Raw genomic sequence first — 17,505 nt, forward strand, 5'->3', positions numbered from 1 at the left:
CACACACAAAAAGAAGCAGTTCTGAAAACCCATTACAAAGCAGAAGTCAATATATAAATGCCACCCCAACCCGCCACCCCGCCTCCCTACTCACTGAATAACTATCTCCAGGAAAAGAAAAAAAACACTTAAATACAACTTCATAAATATTAAATCATGAAAAAAACTGAGACTTGGTTTTCTTCCCTCCTGCTAAAATAAAACAAATATGGGTTAGGTGGGAAGATAAGAAACAAGTGTCTAATATAGACAGTTACTTCAGCTATAAAGTGTAACCTGCTGGATCAAGTCAGAGGTACAGGGGAGGGAGACAGGAAGATCCAGCAGAGACGGCACAGGCGTCCCCGAGCCGATCTTCCTCCCGCTCACGGGTCTCATCGTGACATTAATCAGTGTCGAAAGGTTTGAGAGCCCTTGAGAACCAAACAGTTTGTGAACAGTGACTGTCCTCACGCTCCACCAACCCCCTGGGGATCCGGATACCCGGAGTAAGGCCATTCTACTTGGTCTTTCGGGAAAAAAAAAAACAGTTTTAAAAAAAAAAACCACCACTTTTTCTTAAAAAAATATCAGCTTGTGTCGCATCCACTTGGAAAGGTTGAAGTGGAAGGTGGGAAGAGACTTGGCTCTGTAACATCACCTAAAAAAAAAAAATCCCTTTCTACACCACTACATTCTTTGTTTCCTTAGCAATCATTGCTAATTAGTATAGAAACCCCTTGCACTATCGCAAGGGCAAGCTTTAAATTATTTTTTTTATATATATATAAAAAAGAATGGAGGATTCTAACCCACCAGGAACACGGGGAAGAGTCACTTCATTTCTTTAAAAAAAGCATTTAGTGAAAATAACGATCAGTCCGACATCTGCTCTGAGATCTCTAGAGAAGCATCTGCAGCCAGCATGGGCCAGGCATCACCGCAGGGAAATGGCAGCAGAACAATCCCTCCTTTCAGCTTATTATTTTGTTTAAAACCGGACTCAAAATGCCTCATACTTTTGTGGAGGCAGAAGTCTGTCCCATTTAGGTAGGAACCTTGGTTTCACGCCGCAGGGAACACTGGTGTCAACAGCGGCTACGATACAGGCGAGATATCAAAAGGGAGCCGAGCTATAAAAACGGGAAGAGTTTTGCACATGGTGCCTGCAGCAGGACAGAGGGCAGGGGAAGGGAACGGAGCAGGCTGGGTTTGGTCCATTTGCTTAAGAAATACTTTTAAAAAAGCACGCCCCTTACAAAGATCTCCCTTCACCTGCGACTCCCTGCTTGGCGGGGAAGGAACAAAAGGGCGTCATTTAAAAACCGGGGACAAAGCAATCCAAAACCTCCCTGACGTCTTAAAAGCTTCACACATTCAAAATGCTCCAAGCAATACAGCGCAGCACCTAGCTCTCCTTGTTGCTGTCTCGGGGCGATGCAAGATTGAAAATGGAGGAGGCTCTGGCAGCCAGGAGTGGCTGAAGGAGGAGAGGAGGTCATCCACAGTCAGTACAGCTTCTGCTCCCCCTCTCTGCCTCTCTCACATGGGATACTTGCTGGTGGAACACTGGAAAAAAACCCCTACTTATTAAAAAAAAATAATCACCATATTGCAAGACTAAAAAGAAGTGATATGACTGAATTCGGAAAAACATTTAAATTAAAAACTTGTTTAAAATACAAAATAAAACCATGTTGTTCTGTCGCAAACTGTCCCAATGAGGCTCTAATGCCCATTTCCCCCCCTGTAACTCCGACGAGTTGCCCATTCTCGCAAGGTCTGTGGCGTCAGCATCGTAAGCAGCTAACTCCCTGAAAGTCAGATCCCTTTTCCAGAGGGCTTCAGCCCACATGGAGCAGTTCCTCCTCCTCCTCCTGACAGCCACCTTTGCTCTCGCCAGGCTTCAAAGAAAGGAGGACAGCAGGGACACAGTGGTGAGCTCTGCTCTAAGGAGACTTCCAGGTGTCCGAGGCTCAGCTGTGCTGGCTCGATCTTTGTTAATACTATCCCACTAAGTGTAGCCCAGCCTTCCAGCTTTTACATTTCTGTCCAGATAAGATTACTTTGAACAAAATAAAATAATAAATCAGCAACAGGGGCTGAATGTTTGTCAGACTCCACAGACCACGCAGAGCACAGAACAATCTGCTTCCATCACGGTGGTTTTGGTGTTGCTTCACTGTGAAGAGAAAAGAGGGGGAGATGCTGGGGAGGGGTCTGCCTTCCTCTGAGGAAGAGGAGCAGGAGTTGTGTCCTGCCTGGTGGCTTCTTCTAAATCTTCTCCACCCTGGAAGAGGCAGAGTCAAGGGGGCAGCTGAGTTCAGGCTTACCCTCAAACACCACCTTACATTAAAACAAGAGGGTCAGTGAGTATTTACCATCTGCCATGGGGACAGCAAGATGAGCCTGGTCAGCTTCATCCCGTGTTATCTCTGCCATCAGACCCACTCTGGGCCCTCAAGAAAGGGGAATGTCTCTGCTTTGCCTCCTGCTTATCTAATTTAGGGCAGCTGGGGCAACAGATTATCACTAAGAGCAAAAACAGTGCCTAGCACAAGGCAGGCTGAGCTTTTGCATACCAGAGGGGGATGAAGAACATCTGCTCCTGCTCTGGTCAACTCACACATCCTACTCAGTGCCCACGTTCCCAGCACAACTAGGGACCACATAATCCCCACAAATCTCCATCTACCTCCAGAGCTGCACTTTTCCTCCTAAACAGGGAAGTACTCACAAAGCTTATCTCCGTCTCTTGCAGGTCTTCAAGCTGCTCTCTCAGTTCTGCAGAGTGCTCAGGTACGGAAGGCCCTGGGGAGCCACTGGGGAAACAGAAGGGGAAGACCTGTAAAGCAGTTTTTAAAAGTGAGCTGTCAATAAGTCTCATCTCCAGGGCTGCCCTGTTGTACCCAGCCAACAGAACATCCCAGGACCGCACAAAGGCATTTGTTAGGCAGGTTTAATATGGAAGCACAGGCAACACAATCCCTCCTGGGGCAGGCACCCAAAACACCACCTAGAACATCATCCCTCCTAGTCTGACATGACTTCAGACATTAGAAACGAGGATCTTTTGTCCATCCAAGCAGCAGCACCTCTTTACAGAAGTCTTCAAGCACCTCATCAACACAGAAATGGTCCTGGGTGAAAACAGTCCAGGTACAAAGAAACCATGAAGTACCGGAGCTTACCACATCTCAGCCTTTCCAGACACAGGCACCCTTGTTTGAAAAAGCCCCTGGCAAAACTTTAACAAACCTTTTATGCTCTGAATGTGAGCTATAGCCTGACAGCAGGATATATAACATGGGCACACTAAGCGTCTGATAGGATACATCGCCAAGGAAGAAATGTGGAGCACAGAACAAGACTTGCTTTAGTCTAATAACCTGTTACCTCCCCACTTCTTTCACAATCCTATAGCTATGGGTTGCAACCTGCTGGCTGAGGAACTCCAATTCCCAGCTTGCGCCTTGCCCCGCTTCCTACTGAGGACATGGCAACCACAGCATCTCTCCTTGCCCCTTGAGCAAGAAGTCAAGACTGAGAGTGCATACTTCACCTAGGCCAAGTGGTCAGGGCTTTCCAGTGCACTGGCAACTAACAGAGGAGGTTTCAGGATTGCCTACAGACAGCATGACCTGCTCGGCCTTCCTGCAGCTAACATCCAGGGCTTGTCACAGCCTGCCTGCAGTGGTTGCCTTAATTAGCAGGGATTCAACTGCCTGTTGCTAGAGTACAGGAAGCATCAAGCTGGTCAGTCATCAGGCTACACATCATCCCAACCAAACACCCTTGGATCAACACCGAAAATGGAATCCTCACCAGGAAGGCACAGCTCCCTCTCTGCCTGATCATGCCTCACCTATGGACCTGGATACTCTGAGCTGCTCTGGCTTCCTCCTCCACCGAGCCCTCTAACTGGCGACTCGCTGCTTCTGACCTATGCAGAAATTAAAGGCAAGGATGCTCAGTGTTGTTTACAGCGCATATAGCCCTTGAGGTTTGTCTTAATTAGCACCAAGCAGCACTGCCCTAATGCAGGGCTGCAGGATGAATCATAGAATCATTTAGGTTGGAAAAGACCCTTAAGATCGAGTCCAACCATTAACCTAACACTACCAGGTCCACCACTAAATTACAGTGCTTAAGAGAAAAAGAAGTGTCCCTCTCAAATGGAGGGGATCACCCTCCGGTACCCCTTGCTGCAGGATGCCGGTCAGCAGCTTCCATTCCCAGTAGCCCATGCCAACGTTTTGGTGTCCCCAACACCAGCAAGCTTCTGCCAGATGTTAACGACAGAGCTGGGCTGAGGACCAGGGGAATCCCAGCCTCTGGAGGGCACCCACGCCTGCACAGCATCGCTTACGCCACCACCGAGAGCACATCTTCGACACACAGGTTGCACACCGCAAACAGAGGCACGTGGCAACATTTCTGAGACAGGCATGAGGCTGTGCTGCAAAAGAGAGACCGAGGTTGTGGTAGCACAGACAAGAGGGCTGAGCTTGTGTTCTTAAGACAGATCTGGAGCGGGCCAGATCCTGCCTTCCTCCTGTGCCCACACTAGATGGGCAGCTCTAGCTGGAGAGATTTGGGGCGAGATCACTCCCCTTTGTATAGGACTACAGAGATTTAAGAGGTTACCTCTCCAAAGGGTGGTAAACACCCTGCTAGACTGGCTGATTCCGTAGAGAGAAAAAAAACCAAAACACAAACCACCTTTTTAAATCCATTCAACAAGTTATGTCATTATAAATCAACAATCCACAAATCACTTTCATCCTTTTCAGGGTTTGCAGAGCTTTACAGATCTCCCAAGGTTGCAAAAGTGGATTTAAGCCTCTGACAACAGGTCTGATGCAGGAAGCCCAGATCTCACGGCCCCACACAGGAGAAAACACTGGTTTGTTCTCCTTCCTGGATTTCCTTACCACTGTCTGGCGCTGGCACGCGGTTTTACAGACTATTGACAAAGGGTAACCACTTGCTTAAGTGCCCACAGGGTACAGTAAGCAGTGTGCTCTGCTCTAGAGGTACCTGGGGCAAACACAGATCAGGCTTTGCGTTTAGGGAACCTCTTGGGACTCAACCCAGTTGCGCAGCAGGTTTGATCTTACCTACCAGAATCTGTGCTTTTACTAAGAACGCTGCTCACCACCACGTGGGGTAAGGAGGACACCATCCTGAGAGATTTTACCACTGAGCCTTACAGCAGACAGCCATGTTAAGGACTGCTGAGCCTTGGCCCAGGGACATACTGTGTTACAGCACTGCAATGTAGGAATGACCTGACTGTACACCACCTCTGTAACCACCGGCCAGTGACAAGTGTGAGGTCAAATCCCAGGGTAAGCCTCACTGACCACAGCCTCTAGACAGGAGAATGTTTCAGGCAGTCTTGTTCCTCCCCTCACCTAGACAGGAAGATGCCAGGAGCTGCTCTAGTCAAATCCTTTGCTGAGCTGTCAGCTTTATGCACTTGTACGCCCACTGACCTACGTAGAGATTGAAGGAGAGACACCCGCGGTTAAGTAAGTAAAAAGAACACCTCAGGCATGCTGACATACTGGAAAGGAGCAGCTCTGGTTTAGGATCCCTACCAAGAAGTTTCCATGTTTTACAGAGGAAGTAAGAGGTGGTAATCACAGGTGCATCTTGTTCTCCTGCAGCTCAGAAGAGAGCAGGCACTTCTATCAGTGCCACTGTGTAGGCAGTGGCTCAGGAATGGGGAAGATGGTTTCCGATCGCTTCCAAGAAAAGAAGTTAGTACCTCAGAACAAATTCTACAAAAGGGATTGTCCTCTGACCACAGCTCCTCCTCATCCCTGCTAGTCTTACCACTTCAGCAAGAAATAAAACATTCAAAGGCAGACACCAGCTCCCTCAGGGCTCTCCATGCATTTCAGCTTCTGAGACATGTTGAACCACACCTGCACACACCCTGCAGCCTCCTTTCCCGAGGAGTTGTAGGAGCTCAATGCTAACATAATCAGTAAGTTGCAAGAGAGCCCAACCCTCTGAAAAGAGCAGCCAGAAGGTCATCTTCAGCATCACCCATCATCACATTAATGCTCTTCACATACACTTTGGCAGTTGCACTTTCACCAACTCACTTTAATTAGCACAATTACCCCAACTCCAGAACAAAGCCATTAAATACAGAACACACAAGGAGCTAAAAGCCACTGGGACCCCCAAACAGCCCAAGCAGAAGACGCAAGATCATGTCATCTGTAAGGGACTGCACACAGGAACAGCGAGACAACCCTCCCCCCTCGCACATGCTTGAACCGACAGCAGTGAGCTTGCTCCACAACACACGGACCACTCGAACAGGTATTTCTGCAAGCATGCCAAAACCCAAAACATCCATAAAGCAGCACAAAGTCCTCCCGTGGCTCATGAACCTGACTTGCAGGAGTCGCTGGCCTGCCATGCACCAAACCAGCAATGGTCTTACCTATTTGCGGGTGAGTTGAGGCCTCCACTGCCCAAAGAAGAAGTGGACAGGGTTGTTGCGATGGAATCACTGTTAGCTTCGTCTACCGGCAGGGTCCTGGGCAGGAGATCTGGGCGACCAAGGTGGGAACCTGAGTTGAAGCACAGACTGTTCCATCTGATCCCCAACAAGTGGGATCGTGTGGCACGAGCTCCCACATTAGCCAGGGATCAGGATCCGTGCTGGATCCCACCCAAGACATCTAAGACGCTCGAGCCCTGAAGAACCAGCCCTGCATGCAGCTCTCTGGTCCAAGTCCAAGCCTCCACATGACTGCCTAGCCCAGCTTCTCCCCGATACAAACTCCAGGGGCATGAGCTGTTAGGAAGAGACCAGGCACACGGGACTGCCACGCAACCACATCCCAGGGGGAGCGTGGCCCACACCAGATGCTTGGACGAGGCTGAAAAATCCCACAGAGATGCATGAGCTAACAATTCCCCACCTCCACAGCCCAGTCTAATCCTGCTTGTGAGTAAAGACTGGCCTTTACTGAAACATGAGGTTTATCATCCTGCCCTGCATTTGTTGCAACAGAATACTTGGAAAGAGCCAAGCATTTCAAGGGCTCGCTGCTCCTCCAGGCTTTCTCATGGTGCTCTCAAAGGCCATTCAGTGTGTATGAGTTTTTGGCCCCATCTGGTTTCTCGCACCCACAAACCCAGAAAACAGGACCTCCCCTGGCAAGACCACAAAACAACATGGAGGTGTCTTGCACCACTCAGGAGCCAGCAAGCTTCAATCAGACAAATACAAGCTGAACTTCTCTAGGTTTTTTTGTTTGGTCGGGTTTTTTTTTTAGTCCAGGCACCAACCTTGCTCTACATCCACTTCTGTCGTTACTTGTGCTTTTGTCTCGCATGACATGTGTGACTGGGAAGGCACTCCTCCTTGACAGCTCCGCCGAGGAACTGTTGTGCCAGACCGGCTCTTCTTAGAAGGCGATGGCTTTACTTAAAGACAAAAACCAAGAGAGCACTTTTCTAACACGTTCAGGAAGGAGTAAAAAACCCAATGCAGCAACTTGCCAGTAAGAGTCTGGCGCGAGGGCTGTGCCCTGAAGGAACAAGCTGATGGATGAAACAGTTCCTATAAAGTCACATCTGTGAGGCAAGAACAATCTAGGAGGAAGGAAGGGGTGACACAGCACAACAGACTTCCTAAACGCTTTCGTCCACCTTCCCAAACCACAACTGCTGAGCAGGGAGAAGCCAGAAACCATAGCAATTGCCAAGGGTACAGCTGCATGGAGGTACTTACATGGTATTTTCTTGAACGCTGTGTTGCACATGAACCGTTGGAACCTTTCAGCATAGAAGCTGGGTCTGTGCACAGATACAGTGTCCTAGAAGTCCAAGGGACAAACATTAATGTGTGAATCTGAATTAAGTGATCAAGGTTGACATGAGCTTCCCTCAGGCTGTTAGCCTTGAAACACAAGCTATGTTGGACTAGGAACAGTCAGGGATTCTCAGAGTTGCTCTCACTAGCAGCTGTGAGAAGCACATTAGCTACAAGCAGTAGGCATTATATACAAAGCAATCAATGCTTGTTAATGAACAAGTAGATGACCAGCATTAACAAAACCAACATTTTTGAGAGTACCTAGAAAGTAATACTTCTATATAAGAGGGCAAACACACACACACCTTATATATCCAGGATGCCCAGAAGGAGCAAGGACAGCAGGCACAGTTTAAAAAGATGCTGGTATTACTGCTAAACAAGTTAAAAAGGGATATTTTCTACTTACCCCATCATGTACCAGGGCCTTCCAAGAGTGCTCCAGCTTCTTGACAAATCTGACAAATGAAAGAATTAAGGACAATTTTCACACCAAGTCCCCACTGTCTGTATCATATCATGCTCAGTACTGAGCCCAGCTTCTGACCACAGTGGCAAGCACACCCCAAACACGGACTGCTTTGGATTCTCTTCATTGTCCTACTTTTCTAAGACTGTTCCACAGACACCAGGGCTGACTGCACAGTTCACTCTCCCAAGGGGAGAGTTTCACAGGCATAATTATCAAGGGCAGTTAACTTGCAATGACATTTAACACAGACTTTACACATGTAACCCTCTGCACATTGCATTTTAACATAAATACAAGAAAAGGTAAGCCTTACAGCTATTTTTAATTTTATAGGGAGAAGTGGTTATGGCCATTTTAAGCCACCACTTGTTTTTTTGTTGCCACTTCCTGCACAGTGCCTGTGTACAACCACCACAGCATAGAAAAAAACACTTTGTAAGAGTAAATCTATTCCAGGAACATGAAGTAAATACAGTAAGCAAGACCCGGAAATTGATCCCCAAATGCCCAACTTCAAGAAAATAGAAAGTGGTAAATTAAACAAAAAGAAAGAAATGTTTGTGTCTTAACTATTTCTTGAAAGCCAATCTTGACAACCAAACAGGGGTCGACAATACTGTAAAGTGGTCTTCACCCTTAGGTGATACACAGCTGTTATTGTTTCTTACCTGTAGGACTGCAACACATCAATGATGCCGATGTACAGCAGCAGCCTCTCCCCCTTTGCGTTGCGGGCTGGAATGCCTCCCATCCTAGAAGAGGACAGGACACAGACATGAAACAGGGTGTTCTCACACCCCACTGCCTCTCTCACGCAGCCTAGCATGGGCTGAGTATTATGTGAACTATTTAACAAGTGTCAACATGTGGGAAGGACCTACTGTTCAGTGAACAAATTAGGGAAGAGAAGTCAGAGCAAAATGCTTTTTCAGTAAATTAGCTAAACCTCCTGAGAATTGACCCCCTTTTCCCTCTGTATGATAATTTTATTGAAGATGAGGATTAACCCCAACTCAAGCATGAGAAGAGACCAAGCAACTGTAGAGAGCATCTACTACCATTCATACTAAGGTGGCAGCTGGACTTTATGGGCTGTTAGTCTGATCTAACAAAGCTCTTGCTATGCCTCTTAGAGGTGTATGGAAGTAAGTAGTTGAAGCTGCCAGTAACTGGTGGGCAGAGAACCCTTAAAGGCCACCTGGAAGGCGAGAAAAATCTTTTGTACATTAAGGAGGAGAAATCAAAGATAAAAGCACAAGATTTGATACCAACACCTCTCTGCCCAGCATGACAGCAATCCTGTATAGCCCAGCCTGCATCTAAATTAAGTCTCCATTAGTCAGGCTTGGGTTTTATGCCTCGCTCCTCAGCATTTCACTGGGAAGAGCAACACCAACACAGACTTACTGGTCATCTGTTTCTATGGTGCCACCTCGCCGGGCCTCTCCTTGGATGGATTCCATGGCTGTCGAGTAGAGGGCTTTCTGGGCAGCGGGTCGCCGTGTATCAGTCTGGGATGTCCCGTCTGCCATCGCGTGCTCTCTTTGTGCCAGATCAATGTTATGGATTGCAACAAGCAAACTGTAATCCATGATTTTAAAGCTCTGCAGGACCTGGGCAGAAAGTCAACAAAGGCTCACTCATTATTGCAAGCCCAGTGAAACTGTCAGAGCAGACATTTTCAGAAACGTAGTCAGCATTTTTGCCTAGAGCCCCGAGCATATTGAGGGGATGGCTTTTAATCCACAGCTCGTGCAGAGTCAGCTCATCTACAGTCACCAAAGGGAGTTAGAGGAAAGCCATCAGTGGTACTCCTGTGCGGACGAGGACCCAAGCCAGGGGAGAACACTGACTTTTGCACAGCCGCCCAACTTTGAGACCAGACTCCTGCCCCTCTCCCCAGCTCCTGCCCTGCTCCAGAGCTCAACCTTGGCAGAGGGTGCTTCCTCCACCTCTAGAGGCAGTGCTGGATTTAATTCAGGTTGGAAGTATTGAACGAAACTGGGGTCCAGGTCCTGCTTCTTGTTCACACCACCACCAAAAAAATGGGCTCTCTAAGTTAACTGGCAGAGGCTACAAGGGTGGCAGCTGCATCTCCTTTTTGTAGGAAAGACTCGGAAAAAAAGAAAGAACTCTCTACACCACCCTTCACCCTTACACTTACCAAACAGTCTCTCTGTAATGTTTTGCACAGAGCATTATACATGTCAGAGTCCAAGAAGAGGCCATCAGGGATGTCCTGCATAAAATCCAAGTCCTTGTACGTTGGGAAGACCTTCTCCCGCTCCTTCTGGGATGCTCGGCGTTTGTAGGTGGAGCCCTTCAGGTCGTATTTCAGGTGCATTTTGACAGAGCGTGGCAGTAGATTGTTCATCACAACAATGCGAATGTTTTTGCCTCCAGCCTGGACACAGTACAAGCCATAAAACTTTGGCAGCAGTGTCCTTGGGTTCTGGTTCAGATTCTGAAATGCCAAAGACAAAGAAATACCTTCAAAGCCATTCTGGTTATTCACATGCCAGTCAGAGGAGTTATTTGCTCCTTCCTGTGCTTCTCTATTGAAATGGGGCTGGCAATGATTCAAAGCCACTGCCAAAGAAGCTAAGAGACAAGGGCAGGTGAACACAGGGAACAGATGGGCAATGCCTGCAGTTGTTCACGATCTCTCTGCAAAGCTGAATGGGTCAGAGAAACTTGGTAGGAAGGAAGGAGTTTGCTGCTCATTCACACAGAAGCTAAGCTGGGGAGGCTTCAGAGCAGAGGAAGATCTTGTGCTTAGCCTTTTTAAATTTGGCACTTAGGTCAAGCTAAATACATCAGGATAGAGATGGGTCTAAACTCTTGTGGCAGCATCAAGAGTCCTAAGGCACTTCTACATGGCAAGACTATCTCATGGCTAAATTCCCTTACACAGAGGAGGCTTGTAAAGCCCAGGCTGGACACAAACATGAGCAGTCAGATCACACACATTGTGTTCAGGGTAGGATATGATTTTGCTCCAGAACCGATAAAGCCTTTTTTTGCTATAGCCACTTTCATAAAATTAACACACCTTTACTCTCAAAGCTGCTGCTGCTGCTTCTATATATAGAAACTTAAAATCAGAGTTCAACTCTTCATCTTTGCAGACAGAAACAAGCATAGCCCTGGGAAGGGAAACACAAGAACAGCTTTGCAAGACAAAGTACCATGGGCCTGATGCTGCGCAGCATGGAAGCAAACAGTTCACAGCTGGTCACAAAGCAGGCTGCAACTTTCCAAAAGGGTCCGAGTCACAAAGTGCAACCCAAGACCCCTGCGCAGCACTCCAGGCTTGTGATACCCAGGTAGCTTGTGTAGTCCGTGACTGTCACTGGACAGTTGAGAGAGAAGCTGCCACTCAGCTGGGGCACAGATCAAACCTTCACTCATATCTACCAGGCAGCAGACAGCAATATCTGTCACACTTGTACATTTGGGGGGCTCTTCCCTAGCTCACAGAGGAAGCCTCACCCAAGTGACTCACCATGTAGTAGCCAGGCAGCAGCTTCTGTAAGAACTCAGCCTCTTTGTGCTGAACCGTTTTGATGATAAACTCATCATCACTGGATACATAGAAGAGGGATCCACTGGCCCCAGAGTTTGAAAGTTCAATGAGTGGCTCATTGCAGAGCGAGTACTGAGGAGGACAAGGTGAGAAACGCAGAGGTGAGAGACACATCAACAGGAAACTTCAGCACAAAGGCTCTTCCTTTTAAGCATTAACAGAGGCAAACGCCAGAGTCACATACAGCATCCACTGCTGTGCTTACAGAGCTTGCCTCTGGGCCTCGCAGCACTCCATAGCTCCGAGAGGGGCAAGATGACAAACACCCGTCACACAGAGCACGCAACAAATGGAAACCTGGTCCAACCACCAACTTACCAGGTAGTCATCTGGTCGGATCCCAAAGAGCTCCCGGAAATAGCGAAAGGCCACTGGAGCATAGGTTTTGAACCGAAAGTCATTGTAGTGATGAGCTGGGGTCAGGTTACTCCCTTCACTGATCAAGGAGAGAAGCACACATAAGTATTTGTATTTGAAACATTCCTTAAGAAACTGCCCTAAAAGCAAACACCCACTGGCTGGCTGCTTCTAACACAGTCAAGGGCTAGAAAGCACCCACCCAAAAGGGACACATGTAGACACACACAACAGCAAAATTGCATTTGTTCACACAACCGATGGTGGACACATATAGGAAAAAGCCAGAGTTCTTCAGAAACAGGTGGCAGGCAGGAGCCAGAGTTGGTCCATAAGCAGTGCACTGAGTAGGTCTGCTCAGGAGACCTAAGCTCGCTCCTGCAGACAACTGTCCTGGTTTGGTGCAGCTTCCTCATGTGCAAGCAGCGTTAGGAACTAATGCTGCTACCCACTATCAAAGCACCAGAGAGAGAAGAAAGCAAGCACTGACCTTGGGAAGAAAATACTTTCTACTACATAGAAATCTTGCATGAGAACGTCTCTTTCAGGCTTGGTGCTCAAGCTTCCAACTGTGTGTGTAATGCCCAGCTGAATGGCACCTTTCAAGGCAGATGATGTTGTCTGGAGGGGCAGAGAAAGTGAGTTAGACATGTGGAGCAGCAGGCTAGAAATAGGAATGAAAGGAGTTAAAGAAAAGAGAGCCCCCAGTTTAAAACAGCACTGTTACCCAGGGTATTTTACACCTACTGGTTCCAGCTTCCATCATTTCTTTCTCATTGACTAATACCACTTTGGCGATGAGAACACCTGGGAACACCCCTACATCTCTGATAGTATCCTGCTCAATCCTTGCACTCTGGGTGGTCTAGCAGTAAAAGACTTGAGCTGGAATCAACAGCCAGCTGGTCCTTAAAAGGACTGAATTTCATTTCATCCTCCCACAGCACTCATCTCTACACACTGCAGTCAGAGGGGGAAGACACCCAGGGACAGATTACCTTGTGCCCCTAGGAATAAAACACACTTCTTGACACCTTGGTTTTGGAACTATACATTTTGAAGCTTGCTCTTCCCAAGCTTGGCCACAGACTCAGGTCTTCTACAGGACAAGGCAGGCATGGCCAGCACACAACACGCACTTCTGTTTGGTGCTACCACATTCCTCTGTCTGCCTCTCTTGCTAGGTCATGGCTCTTTAACCCTAAGGAGTTCACTGTCATTTTTAAATAAGGAGCAAAGACAGAACTCCCGCTCCTGCAGCCTCTGCACAAACTGCCCAAGAACAATGTAGGACTGTGTTCTTGTAACATCAAGAGTCCTCTTCTGTCTATGAAACACATGATCTCATCTCAGACCACTCGGACGTGCTTCAGCCTAGCTCGTGCTATGGGCTGTCTTTCCCAGAACAGCCCAGATGAGATCTGCTCAACACCCCGATGTTATATGGCCTGTCAGTTCCCGGAGCATGGAGATATGAACTCTGCTGTAAAGCCTGCTGGAAATGTTGAGGCTGCAGAGCAGGTGCAGGTTGGATTTGTGCACTGCAGCTCATGGACATTTCACTTGGCTTATACATAAAGCAACTGGACCCAAAACAAGATCCAGGGCTCATGATCCAACTAGTTTGTGTTTGTTTCCTTAAGCTAAACAAAGCACAGCCCCCTGCTACATGCAAGAAATCACTGTAGATCAAAGCATTTGGCAACAGAGGACACCACAGTATCTGGGGGACAAGCATTTCAGGTTTTTTCCCCAGGCACACATCCTCCATGAAGCCTTGTAAAACAAATGGGAACATTTCTCCCAGTTAACTGGTTTTCTGTTATAGCTGCAAGAGACCTGCTCGCAGTTCCCTGAAGTGAGAGCAACAAAAACTGGCAGTAACTCCAGCTTGTCGACAGTGTCCTTTTCTACTCAGCTACCTGTTTGTATCTGACATTTACTTCAGTATTAGATGGGGAAGGAGGAATAACTTGACTCCGCTTTCCTTCCTTACCCTCTAAAGGCTAAAGTTGCTTGAAAACAGATCTCAGCTCAGCTCACCTAGCAGTGCTTAAACTTCCAGGACAGTCTCACTGTTGAGAAACAGAACTTACCAACACAGCACAGCAATGCTGCCTTGTTTGTGAACACAGAGCCACAGGGCCAGGTTGCCAAGGAACAAGTATTTTTCTCTTCTATTAGCCAGCACGATCAGCTGAGCAGCTGACTGCCTGTTTACAATCACTTTTATAGGGCAAAGAATTTTAAAAAACAACTTACCACCCCTGGAAAAGGAGGGGATGGAAAACAGACAGATTGTCAGTTAGTATCATTCCCAGATAAATCCCATGCAGTGTCCCACCAGGTTTCTGGGACCCTTGCAAGGGACATTGGCTCCTACTTCTCTCTTCTGTTACTGCTGTCTACACTTCTACCTCCGAATTTGCTGGGAAACTGAAAGCCAGATCCCAATCTTGAAGACACAAGCAGTTTCAAAAACGGCAGTATAACAAAAGCTGGCTTCTGTAGAAACACCATTTGAATTCCTTCCTTCAACTCCGACTCCCGACAGACAGATGGATTAGAGATTTCGGACCAGAAGCTTCACTTACACTAAGTGGTAAAATGCCCATATCAAGCCACTACCCATTTAATATACATCCTAGAAGTCAACCTTGCTTCAGAGAAAGTCAGCCCAATCTGATGAAGTCCAACAAACAGGAAGCAGCATCCACAAAATGCCCACATTTACAGGCTTTTTAAAAATACCCAAACAATCTCCCCTTTGTAAAGCAAATTCCAGTAATGCCACAAGATCTATAGAAACTATTGTGCCCAAAGAGCACAGAAAGCACCCAATAAGCTAGAAGAGGCCTAGGAAGTGTTGCTAATGGGCAAAGTTTAAAAAGAGTACCCTTTTTAGAAGGCTACAAGAGAAGCTAGGAAGCACATATTCAGTTCTTTGGTTCCCTTCCTTTGAGATCTCCTTCAGCAACTGTCACAGACATTACTCACTGTCTAACATCAAACCTCGTGAGACACGCTGCTGCTCTGGAAGGCACTTGCATTGCAAAGAGGAGAATAACAGTCAAATGAGTTGTGCAAGAGGCAACTTACCTTTTTATAGGTGGTCTCGCCTGTGGAGTCCACTCCTCTGTGCCCTTTCTTTATCGTCTGTGAGCCTGGCTGCCCAGAACCACCTGGCATCTGGGATTGGAGTAAAAGATACAAGAACCAAGGATGTAAAACCCAATGTCCTAGAGGCCAGTAGCTACCCAGAACCACCTGGCTTAATTTTGCTGTTCTCAAAGATGGAGCCTGTGAAGCACACCCTGGTGAAGCCCCAGACCCCTGCATGCGCGCAAAATGAGGACATGGTACAAGCTGGCCTCCAGGACAGCAACAGCACTGAAATGCCTTCAAAGAACCAATTGACTCCTGTGTGATTGAGGCTGGACATCTAATTAGAAACACCTTCATGCAAGACCTCCTGGAAGAGTTTGGGTTTTTTCTAATCACCATCATCACAAAGAGATTAGCTCTAAGCAAGTCTGGACCAACTGCAGCTGGTCACCGTGCGTTCTGCCAGTAAGGCTGAATCTTTAAGGAGACATTTTAGGAAGGTGGCAAATTCTACTCTGATTCATGCCACAGGAGCTCACTTGACTCATCGTCTTCTCACACACACAGTTGTTAAATGGTGTTTCTCAGTCAAAACGAGTTGAACATCTTGCTCGCAGCAGGAGATCTATGGTGTTTTGGTGGCACAAGAATTGTTCAGTTCCAGGACAAGCTGGATTTTTAAGCAGAGATCCCCTTGGTAAGGAGAAATGCTCCAATTTCCCAAATGAGAACCTGTAGCTTACTGTACTTACCACTGCCTGGTTTACCCCTAACTTGAATGAGATTGGAAAAATAGCAGGCAAGTCTGAAATTATTAATTCTCTCAGCCAGGGAACAAACCAGCTTGTCAGTCAGAAACTTACCTCAGGGGTGAGTGATTTTTTGAAAGTAGATGATCCTGTCAAAAGAATAAAGTCACACTCAGAAAGGGTTAATCATGATTATGCATCACAAAAAAGCCTGACACACCACCTTGGTTCAAACGAATATTAAGGCATCTGAAAAAGCATTGACTCATGGCTGATTTCTTCCTACCTTCTCCTCTTACAGCAGAGGGGATTTTTGTCAAGCCACAAGGAAATGCTATTCTGCTTACCACTTGCCAGCCAAACTCAGTTTTGTGTTGGTGTTACCAGGTAGGGTCTGCTCTGCCCCGCTCAGCTGGCTTCCAGCACTCCTCTGGCTGGGCACGAACACGCAGGACCACCTTCAGAGGTGGTATCAGCAACTTCCCTGCCTTTGATGGACTTGTATGGCTTTGCAGGATTATTGCCATCTATTAATTAGAACTGGGAGGGCCAAGTGCTCTGCAGTGTTTCAGTAGATGCGCTGACCACGCTTTATCTTAAAATTATTTCCAGGACCTTTTATTAAAAGGCCCAGAACATCAACCCTTCCGCTTGAAGCCAAGCCCAGGGACTTTCATAACCACCATGGAGTTAAATTATCTGCGAGGTGATGTACTAACTTTTACCTTTTAGGTCTGGATTCCCATCTTGGGGTTTTTTTGGATGCAGCAAGGAAAAAAAGGCAATTGGATGACACTGCCCCTCTGCGATGTCTGTCTACACCACAAAGCCACCAGCCAGATCGAGCCCAACACCAGTGAGGCCAAGAGCTCCCAGGACAGGGACACTGCCCCTGCCAGGCAGATGCATAAAACAGTGATGTGCTTTCTGCCTCCAGCCCAGAAAAGCAGACAAGCTCTTTCATTTTGTTTTTCTTTCTCCTTCAGACACAGCAACCGATTTTTTCTTTTTTACACAGGAGCCATGACCACAGCCTTATAAAACTGCCCCCACCCAAAAGCAACACCCCCATCATACCAGGGAGTAAGCACAGGGTTGCTTCCCCCAACATCCAGTAATTGTTTTAGCAGATTAAGCATTACAACATACAATCCTTGCAGCAGTTCTGGGTCCACCCGCTGCTCGCCCAGCAGAGAAGCCCCTTCTGCTCGCCTGTTACAGGCGGTGTAAAGACTCACACTGTGATTTCATCAAGCACTACAGCCCTACAAAAACTGCATTTCAGCAGAAGGAACAGAGGTACTTAACAGCAAAATCCAGCAGCCTTCTGATCTCCTTATCGAGTGATCAAAGTTCTCATTTCAATACATATTAAACAAGCAAACAAGAAAAAAATCTGTGACAAACGCTT

At 47.3% G+C, this 17,505-nt stretch overlaps 1 protein-coding gene across 1 annotated transcript in view; it reads right to left on the bottom strand.

Moving 5' to 3' along the window:
- The window catches only part of LOC142036206 (putative PIP5K1A and PSMD4-like protein), a 34,938-nt gene that overhangs the window by 7,637 nt on the left and 9,796 nt on the right, over nucleotides 1–17,505 (bottom strand). Inside the window, exons 3-17 of the mRNA XM_075039328.1 lie at nucleotides 16,209–16,243; nucleotides 15,340–15,429; nucleotides 12,731–12,861; nucleotides 12,202–12,319; nucleotides 11,803–11,955; nucleotides 10,462–10,761; nucleotides 9,705–9,910; nucleotides 8,966–9,049; nucleotides 8,235–8,283; nucleotides 7,742–7,826; nucleotides 7,297–7,434; nucleotides 6,443–6,572; nucleotides 5,397–5,477; nucleotides 2,717–2,801; nucleotides 1,833–1,883 (exon numbers count right to left, since the gene is read on the bottom strand). Coding sequence (XP_074895429.1) covers nucleotides 1,833–1,883; nucleotides 2,717–2,801; nucleotides 5,397–5,477; nucleotides 6,443–6,572; nucleotides 7,297–7,434; nucleotides 7,742–7,826; nucleotides 8,235–8,283; nucleotides 8,966–9,049; nucleotides 9,705–9,910; nucleotides 10,462–10,761; nucleotides 11,803–11,955; nucleotides 12,202–12,319; nucleotides 12,731–12,861; nucleotides 15,340–15,429; nucleotides 16,209–16,243 — 1,736 coding nt within the window. The remainder of the gene's footprint in view (nucleotides 1–1,832; nucleotides 1,884–2,716; nucleotides 2,802–5,396; nucleotides 5,478–6,442; nucleotides 6,573–7,296; nucleotides 7,435–7,741; nucleotides 7,827–8,234; nucleotides 8,284–8,965; nucleotides 9,050–9,704; nucleotides 9,911–10,461; nucleotides 10,762–11,802; nucleotides 11,956–12,201; nucleotides 12,320–12,730; nucleotides 12,862–15,339; nucleotides 15,430–16,208; nucleotides 16,244–17,505) is intronic.

The sequence above is a fragment of the Buteo buteo genome, chromosome 11, assembly GCF_964188355.1.
Source record: "Buteo buteo chromosome 11, bButBut1.hap1.1, whole genome shotgun sequence".
Lineage (NCBI taxonomy): Eukaryota > Metazoa > Chordata > Aves > Accipitriformes > Accipitridae > Buteo > Buteo buteo.